This window comes from Engraulis encrasicolus, chromosome 18 (assembly GCF_034702125.1).
Source record: "Engraulis encrasicolus isolate BLACKSEA-1 chromosome 18, IST_EnEncr_1.0, whole genome shotgun sequence".
NCBI classification, from domain to species: Eukaryota; Metazoa; Chordata; class Actinopteri; order Clupeiformes; family Engraulidae; genus Engraulis; species Engraulis encrasicolus.
In genome coordinates, this window is record NC_085874.1 from 927501 (window position 1) to 937500 (window position 10000).

Genomic DNA, 10000 nt, shown 5'->3' on the forward strand with positions numbered 1-10000 from the left:
CACTTCTGGCAAACAAAATACGACAGTCTTCTTTGAAATTACTTCACTTCAGCAGCATCAAAGTCTACAGCACAATTCTCTGCTTACATTAGGCTCGTTTGCAACTACGCAGCAAAAGATTTGATCAAAACGTGATTTGCTTGGTCATAAAAAGGAGGGGATAACTGCGTCGCAATCAAGCTGGACACATCAGGACGACGAGATTTCAACAGCGGCAAAGAAGGTGGATCTATAGGTCTGTGGGTGGATCTACCTTTTTTGACAGCGGGTGTACCAGGGCGCCCTCTCGTGGAATTAAATCATCATGGCACTAATTCCATGACGCGCTTACCAATGTCGGCACATGCTTGTGAAATCCGAGACTCTCTGCCTCTCGAAGAGAAATCGGATGGTCTTGAGGTAGAGACACAGGTTACCACTCGGTGAATCATGGTACAACTCTTAGTTAAATTTGTGATGATTTGGCTTCACTTCCATGTAATACTTCAGTTAATTAGTGCTCACTTTAGGCTATTCATTTTGTGTTTTGGGACCAAAGTCGTCATTCAGATAGGACCGTTTTAAAATTACTTAACAGCGCCAACCCATCCTGCGAGGATTGAACCCAGGTGTTCAATATGTAGCTTTACCATGGCGCGCCAACCACAAAGGCCACTCTGTTTCGTGCACTCTCATACATAAAGGACAAGATAAGTCGCTCGCAACGGGTCTGTTTCCACATTAACCATCAGCAACTAAAGACCTCCTGTGTTTCGGTGCAGTTTCGAACCGGGGACCTCACGAATGGAAGTCAGGCGCGCAACCACTACTCTAACCGTCAAGCAGGCGGCCCATAGAATAGTACTGGTTTTGTAACCTACGGCACCTACACTCCTAATGTGGCAAAGATGGAGCATGTGACGACAGGGTGGTTTGTTTCTCTTTTTTACTGTTGTAAGTGGGTTGTGCGACCATACATATCGATGATGCCACTCTAAGTATGCTGCATTTGAGCATGAAATGCATTTCAGCATGTAGAAAATGAAGCACGTTCAACTACACACACATGAATCACATGAGCTATGAACACCAATCACGGCAGATTCCTCACATCATGGAGGAGGTCTTCTGCCCAGCGCAGTAGGTTTCTGCTACTGCGTAGCTGCTTGACAAAACTTTTGTTCCCGCGATGGTTCAACGCCATGTGACACGACTGCCGCGCAGAGGTCACTCCCTTCAACTGCGTCGTGAACGGCAAATTCTAACCATGATGCTTCACGCGGACACACTGAGCATGCTCGCTGCCTAGCAAATTTTCAACCTCGTCAAAAAGACGCCGTCAAGAACGCCCTTATTGATATGCAGCAGAGCCATACAGAGGGGAGAGTTACGCGATTGGAGGACCAGGAATTAAATGGCAGCTCCGCCTTTCAGCGAGATAAGGGTGTTCCTAAAGCGGCTGTCTTTCCATAGACTCAACATAGAACCACCACATTAACAGCCAAAAATAAGGACTAACGAACTATACTGCGGGGTAATCACCACAAATATGTAAACCATCAACTGTCTCGGTGGTGATAATTCCAACAGTTTTACCATCTGTGATGTTAATCTGAAGTTATTACTACGAACAGCAAGTCTTGTCATATTCCCTGCATTGCATCGCATTGCATTTGCTGTGTGCTACGCCCACTACTAGGAACTAACACTCGCAACGCTGAGCAGTACTGAGAAGCTAAAACAGCTAATTTTGCTAATGAGGAAGTCGGCCTAAGCACACGGCGGAGATTGCCCGACTCTCCCCTCTGTATGGCTCTGATATGCAGCAGTTTTACGCGAAGCCACCTCCTACTGGTTACCAGGTGCTTCTCAATCAAAATCGCTCACATCAACGATTTGACTACGGCTTAAATACCCCCATTTCCTAGGGCCAGCCAATTATTCACTAATTCAATTACTCACTTAACGCTGCATGACTACCAGCGATTGGTCTCACAATTCCTTCCGACCATCGCAAAACAAAAACAGCCAGTTTAAACAGAACACTCAAAACATAACCACAAAGAACATAACATTGCCCCTGTACACATTCATGATCACAAATAATGAACATGACACAAAATCCCCACACATTTCCCCTCCCAAAAGTCATTGATGGAATCTCCAAAGGCAGTGCGCGCTTCCGCCTATGGCCATGACAAAGTTCGGAGAAAGTGTTCCATGGCGAGCGCAGGTGTGCGCGCTCGCTCCTCAAAGTCCCGACAATTCAGTCAACACAAATGTTCATAAATACCCCGTTTGTGAGTTTTAAATATAGGCTAAATCAGCCAGTGAGAAGAGGGAAGGAAACTTCACCTTCTCACAGTCTAGGCAGAATTTCTGAAAATGTGCTTATTTACGGTCCTGAAGGCAAATCATGTTAATTTTTGGTATACAACTCATTTAGGGGTATTCAAGGGTGCCGAATCGAAATATGCTGTATACCGGGCACAAAAATGTACGGAAATGCCTCAAACGGGCAAAATCCAATATGGCCGCCGACACCAGGTTAAAATCTTGCAATCCCTTTTCTTTTTGACTAAACAAGGTATGAATATGAAAATAAGACTTATTTTTAAGTTTTCATAGATGGGGAACCCCATTCTGTCATCAGATTTAAGGTCAGATTTGAAGAAAATGCTTATATAATTGGCTGGCAGCTTTTTTAAAACAGGGAGCCTCATATTGTCAACGATTTTTAGCATTATGATCAATCTTTCAAGATCCACAGAAAAATAATGTCTGATGTCTTTGTGAACACCAATACTATCAATAACTGAAGAGTTCAGATGCAAAACCCCCTAACTCCATTTCTGAAGACCTACACTTCTATATTTTTAGAGAACCCTGTGGTTGGTTTGGTTTACATTCATGTACTTGATAATACATATAAATAGTTATAACATAAATAAAATAAAAATATGCAATTTTGATAGCTTTGTATTTAATAAAAATTAATTAAGATTATTTTCTGAAAAGGCACTTAGGGGGTTTTGCATTTGAACTCTTCAACTGCACTGAACTGTCTACTTTCACCTGAGAAAAGAATTATTTTTTATACAACTTTACAATGGAAATCACTGTTTGCCAATTTTATTGATGTGCTCATTCAATCTATGAATAAAGGAGGATTGAGTGGCGAGCTGATGTATAGAATAGTATAGAATAGAATAGAATAGATTGGAATAGAATAGAATAGAATAGAATAGAATAGAATAGAATAGAATAGAATAGAATGGTGTTTGTCTCATTGGTATCCACAGAGGCGCATCTTGCCACCAGGCAAGGCAGGCAGCCATTTGGGCCCCCCAAGCCCCTAGATAGTGAATAACAGCCCATACTGTACTACAGTGGTGTTGCTTTTGGTTCAAATGTTCATTCTTTTGCATTTGCGCTTGGGGCCTCACCTGAGCCTAGAATCGCCTCTGGGCATCCAAAAGCTATTGCATCGATTGTCTTGCTCATTGTAGATATTACAGAAGGGGTGGCCCACTCTGCGACAAACACGACCATTTTACATGGCTCGTGTTCATTCTGTATTACGGTACTTCAAACCTCAGTTCAATATGTTGTGCTGTATCAATTAGTCTATTGCAGAACATCAGGTAGATGGAAAGAGATCAGTGGATTGAGGGATACCAATGAATGGTCATTCTGTGCATGTGTGTGTGAAATGTGGTTATGGCCCTTTGTTGAGTTGTTTGGTCCTTGCTTTGACACACCTGTACCAAGAGGACAGCAAGGCAAAGAGCTGTGGACTGGGTTGGAGGCTGTCCTAGAGAATGTTTTAGCTCTGTTGATGCAGTAGGAGGATTAGAGAGGGGCTAAGTGTGTTCCTCCTGTAGGTGTGCCTCCTGAAGGCCTCAATTATCACTTTGGTTTTCTTTGCATTCAAAGATACAGAAATTATTCTCTGTATACCAGACTGCCACCTTTTGCTGGCCACATCAACTTCCATCTGGAGCTATGCCATAGGCATAGAGGTCCAAAAGAGTGGATTTATTTAAAGAAATCCTTGCACTTGACACATTTTGAGTCACATTTGTTTGAGCTGCGCTTTACCTATTCACAGATTCGAAAAGTGACTCATTGGAGCAGCCATTGTTGCTGACAGAACTGCTTTTTCACTTATTTAACTTCTCACCAGCATACATTTTGACTACGTCACATCTCTGAAAAATCAGTGATCCTGATTGGTTCTACGGAATTGTGGTTTGGGATCAGGGCAAATCCGAAGGATTAGAGGTTATCTACTGTACGTGATGGAGTGACCAAAGTGCCTGAAGTGTGATCGCCATGGGAGGCACACCCATGAGTGAGTTGTAATCCCATGTGAGGGACCCAAGTGATATGTGACGCTTAGATGATGGAGCACACTGGATGGGAAAAGCACAGTTGTGTGAGGGACACCATGGGGGTGAAGTGCAAGTAAGGGGAAGGCAGCATGATATTGACCATCACTAGGGTCATGGGTGTGCTCTGAATGTCCCACTTATTATCCAAGCCCTTTGGAGTAGAAGTCAGAGCCCTAGGTTAACTTATTCTCAATCACCTCTCCTCCTCTCCCGTGATTTTGAAGGAGTTGTTTGCTTAAATGTGACAGCTATGGAGTAGTGGGACTAATGCCCCATTCAATTTCATCCATCCCGTTTCAGTGACTGACAGGAGGACAGGGTGGAGTAGTATGTGATCCTGCCTCAGTACATTGGCTTGATAATGTGGGGGCACAATATGACATTGTGTGGCTTCTGGTGTAGATAGCAAAGACTCTATGACTAGGACTCATCACTGCAAAACAACTCCATTGCTTTCGCTACATCTGCAGCAAAAGTACAATGTAGTGCATGGTGTTATGTAGTGTCTAAACATGTAGTGGACAAATCACTGAGGAGGAGGAGCTTGATAATGATTGGGAATAGCCTAACTATCAAGAAAGTAAATATTTCACAATGACATCAACCTGTCTTTTGTTCCACCTTTCACCTTTCTACCGTTCAAGGATTCAATCTAAGCAAGGCAATAAAATCAGCAGACAATAACTTCCCAAAACTAGATATTCATATTAGATGAAGGTACATTCAGGCATACAGGCTTATCTGTGTATAGCTTTGTCATAATGGAAGAGGTGGGCTGAGGTGGACACATTTCATTGTGCATAAGCAATTGAAATAGACAAAACATTTCAAACAAAAGTCATTTGATTGGCATGAAAAACAATGGTTGTAAACATGAATTCAGACTACACTGAACTGCCTGACTACACTGACTACCTTTGATTATCATTTTAAATTTGATTACATACATTATTTCCCCATGTATGAAAAGAAAACATATAGCTACATAATGTTTTTCATATAGCTACATAATGAGTTCACCTTGTTTAATCAAAGATATGTATATCTCTGGTGACCTCAAGGATGATCTAAAATTCCAGCAGAGCGTTGTTGGAAAGTCATTGATGGTTATCAGAAGTGGTTGTTCGCAGTTATTTTGTCTAAAGGTTGTGCTACCAAGTATTAGGCTGAGGGTGTCAATACTTCTGTCCGACCCATTTTTGGAGTTTTGTGTAAAATGGTCATTCATTTGACTTTTTTTTCATTCTCTTTTGTGTTTTTTCATTGCAAGACAAACAAATGAAGATATTAATAACAAAGAATGTGTGATTGCAATCATTTTCTGGAAGAAATTGAGTATTATCTGACAGAATTGAAGGGGTGCCAATACTTTTGGCCAGCACTGTAGCTTAAATGCTGTTAGTGTTAGGAAGCATCTGAGGCACTCCCAGCCAAAATGATGTCTGCTATAGGCTGGTCCATACAGTCTGCTCACATTACAGAGGAGGATGAGGGGGGGATGAGGAGAGAAAATAGGAGAGGTGTTGTCATGGTAATACTCACCACGGCGACAGCAGATGACTGTAGGAGTTCAGCAGGCGTCATGACGGTAAAGTAGGCGACATTAACCATCACATAACACACCGACACCAGCGGAATACCTATTAGGATAGACAGAGGCAGGTTCCTACACACACACACACACACACACACACACACACACACACACACACACACACACACACACACACACACACACACACACACACACACAAGCAGAATCTATTAGTATAGACAGAGGCCGGTTCCTACGCGCGCACACACACACACAAAGGTGTGTGTGACTAGGGTGACTAAGCTTAGACATCCTGTTTTTCCTTGACATGTCCTACTTTTGAGACCTAAAAAATGTCCTTGGGGAATTTCTAAATCTTCCGGGAGTTTTTTCTGGCTCCTTCAAACATGATACATACAGAACAGTGTCAATAGAATTGCCACTCCATTCCATTCCAGGTTTCGTTTGCAAATTACTCACACCCTTCTCCTCAAATCTAGTCACTTAAGTCATATTTTGTGTGTGAAGGAAGTAGGATGAGCTAGCCTGTCTACCCAGAGTGTTTACAAACGAAAGCACATATGCCATCTGGAATACCTTAACGCAGATGCACGTTCACGGAGGAGTTGAAGAAAAAAATGTGGGGTTTTCGAAAGGGTCGTGATCTCTATGAAGCTGAGTGCCTGGCATGTAGGTAGGCACGTACGTGTGGCAAATAAAGATGCCAATGACCTGCAGGTAGGGTAGACTGACTACAGTTGAGTGCAGAGTAGGCTACAGTTGAGACATTGGGAATGTCTTGATTTAGCAGCAGGAAGACTCTGACCTGGGAATACAGGTTTTTTTTTAAGTCTGGTGAAGGTGGATGTGACGTCACATCACAGTTTCCAAACAAGCAATCCACCTACGTGTTATGAGTGGAAGCGTACAGTATTGAATAAATTGAAAACATACGTATGTTGTGCCTGCAAAAAATGGCCCAATAGCAAGCTGTTTCATGGATATAACCAAACCGAATGTCTTTGGCAGAGCTCTGAATGACACATGTTACAAGGGTGAGTAGAACATGATGTTATAATGTGAAATTAAAGGGACACTGTGTGAGATTTTTAGTTGTTTATTTCCAGAATTCATGCTGCCCATTCACTAATGTTACCTTTTTCATGAATACTTACCACCAGCATCAAATTCTAAGTATTCATTATGACTGGAAAAATTGCACTTTTCATTAATGAAAAGGGGGATCTTCTCCATGGTCCGCCATTTTGAATTTCCAAAAATAGTAATTTTTCACTGCAAAAATGACTCTACTTGGACCATACTAGAAAATATTTGTTTATTACTCAGTACACTTTCATGTAAAGATCAAATTTGGCAATAGGCAGCCCAGTTTCAATGAGCAGCATAGTTGCAGTACCTTTTTTGACCATTTCCTGCACAGTGTCCCTTTAAAGGAACAGTCCACCCTTTTTTGATTTTTCACATATTTGCAGCACAGTATTTCCGAGCATTGTTCATGAATGGCATATAATTTTCTTCTCAGTGTGTTCAGTACTTAGATTTATTGGTATCAGAATTATTAGCATAGCTTAGCATAATCAGTGGAAGTAAATGGGAGCATTAGCATCAAACCACAAGTGATCACAGGACGGAATTAAATATAGTTAGGGCCAGAAATATTTGAACAGCAACTTTTCATCCTTTCCATTCTTTATATCCCACCACAACAAGCTGTGCATTAACGGTAGACTCTGTAGAATGTAGTGTTACTCTGATATTATTTTTGAACAATATTCTCAACACCTAAATTAATTACATTCAGTGTTTCTCCATCTCTCGAATGGGTTTCTTTTGATTTTTCAACCTAATGATTGCTTGCATCACTGATGGTCACTGCTGGACTCTCGTGGAGATAACAATATATGGATGTGCATAACAGAGATGTGCATAACAATATATGGAAATGCAAATGAAACACTTAAAATGAACTCTAAGACATTTTATTTACATCTTGTTGATGGGATAGTAAAGGAATAACACACATCTAACTGGGGGATAGCGGAGAAGCCTACTGTCCAATTACTTTTGATCCCTCTAAAAGTGGTCAGCACATTCAAAAGCTGTTGCAATTTCCATCATGTTCATGCAATTTGGAAATTAATGTTTAGAGTCTACAGTATGCACAGCTTGTTTTATTTCAAATACATTGTGGTGAGATATAAAGTCAAAAGGATGAAACTTGTCTTGAAACACACACACACACACACACACACACACCCTTATATATATAACAAAAAATTATGTCACCTGTAAGGATTCTTCAGCTCCTCCGTGATGAAGTTCAGTTGATTCCTATAACTCACGCACGCACGCACGCACGCACGCACGCACGCACGCACGCACGCACGCACGCGCGCACGCGCTCACACACACACACACACACACACACACACACACACACACACACACACACACACACACACACACACACACACACACGCAAACACACACACACAGACGTTAGTGCAGTATGCATGTTGTCACTGGTGGGTTAATAATATTGATATGATTAAATAAAAACCTTGATTAGGCCACACCAATTTAATTTGTTGGTTCTCGGATTTTTTCAGGAAAAAGTTGAAGCGAGAGGGCAAAAAAAAAAAAAATTAGTCGTGTGGTTATACCACCTGTATATCAGCCTCATATGGACCTCCAAAGGAAGGTGCAAGACAGGCAAACACCTGGACATGGAGAAGGACAGCGTGGAAGGGAATTATAGGCAGCCAAATAGACCAGGCACAAAATTAGCTCACAGGGCAATTTCACCACTGCTACTGCTAACCCACAGGGGCTTCAACTTGCCATTGCATGTTTGTCTGTAAATGTTTGAATGTAACATGTTTCCTGATTCGCTAGTCGTAATCGGCATGTTGAAAGGAGTGGTTTTATTGGTTCTCTACGTCACATGACCTCCAACTACTAAAGAGACACCTCCCCGTTCATGAAAACATGCAGTCTTCGGTTTTTTTAGCGATTTCATTTTTTGGGGTATTGAAACTGATTTTTTTTTTCCATTTTGATACAAAATACAAGAGGCGAATCCGAGAACCAACAAATTAAATTGGTGTGGCCTTAAGGTCGATCCAACATGCTGATGCATTTCCCTGAGATACTGTACATAGCCTGTGTCCCATATTTGTCCCACATTCATTGAACACGCTCATTTTTTCGTGAACGTTGAACTGAACGCAACACATTTTTTAATAAAGAACTTGAACGTGAATTAGTTCACATTATGTGTCATGAACGGCAGACATCATTATAAATGAACGTTGGAATTTAATTTCCATTGAAAGCTGAGTGACATCTGTTTTCTCTTTTGAAACGCAACGAGACAAAGCTCTCCCCTTCTGTACTTTCGCTGGTGCCGCTTGTATCAGTCGGAATATCTTTGAAGAATGCATTGCGGGCAACATAGTGTCCGGCTGAGAATAGTTGAATAACACAGGGCTAATTATAGCTGCTTACGCACAATGTTACCGGTGATGAATTGCGGCGGAGAAAGAGAGGGAGCGAGAGCGAGAGCGAGAGACAGACTGACAAGCGTTGCATTTTAAAAAATAGCTCGTGGAGCTGATGGCACGGAGACAGACACCGATTCTCCTAATGAACATTTAAACCACCTGCGCAGCAAAAACAAGTAAGGACATGCACAACGTCCTTTTTTAATTTGAAACGGCACATCCAGTTAAAACCAGGGCTTTGAACCGGTTCAAGGAACAAAAACGAAAACCGGGAACTTTTTGTATTTTACAGGGAACAGAAACGAAAGTCTTCGCCGCCAAATTTGATTAGGGTAGACGTATGTCAGTCCGAGGATGCAGTCAAACAATTTTCGTGACGATCGGTCAAAAATTGTGGGCGGGGCGCCATTTTTATTGATTTTTACAAAATTCAAAATGGCGGGAAAACTATCCTGGCGGAAAATGACGTCATAGGGCGCATTGGATTCGTCTCAGTCCAAGGATTCCAGTGATACCAAGTTTTTGAAAATTGAACCTACGGTTCAAAAGTAACGATCTGAAATATACTT

The 10000-nt window shown here is 41.7% G+C and overlaps 1 protein-coding gene across 1 annotated transcript in view; it reads right to left on the reverse strand.

Annotated features, from left to right (window-relative positions):
- The window catches only part of LOC134468322 (b(0,+)-type amino acid transporter 1-like), a 33196-nt gene that overhangs the window by 9413 nt on the left and 13783 nt on the right, over positions 1-10000 (reverse strand). The window contains exons 7-8 of the mRNA XM_063222264.1: positions 8215-8259; positions 5916-6039 (exon numbers count right to left, since the gene is read on the reverse strand). Of these exons, the coding sequence (XP_063078334.1) occupies positions 5916-6039; positions 8215-8259 (169 nt within the window). The remainder of the gene's footprint in view (positions 1-5915; positions 6040-8214; positions 8260-10000) is intronic.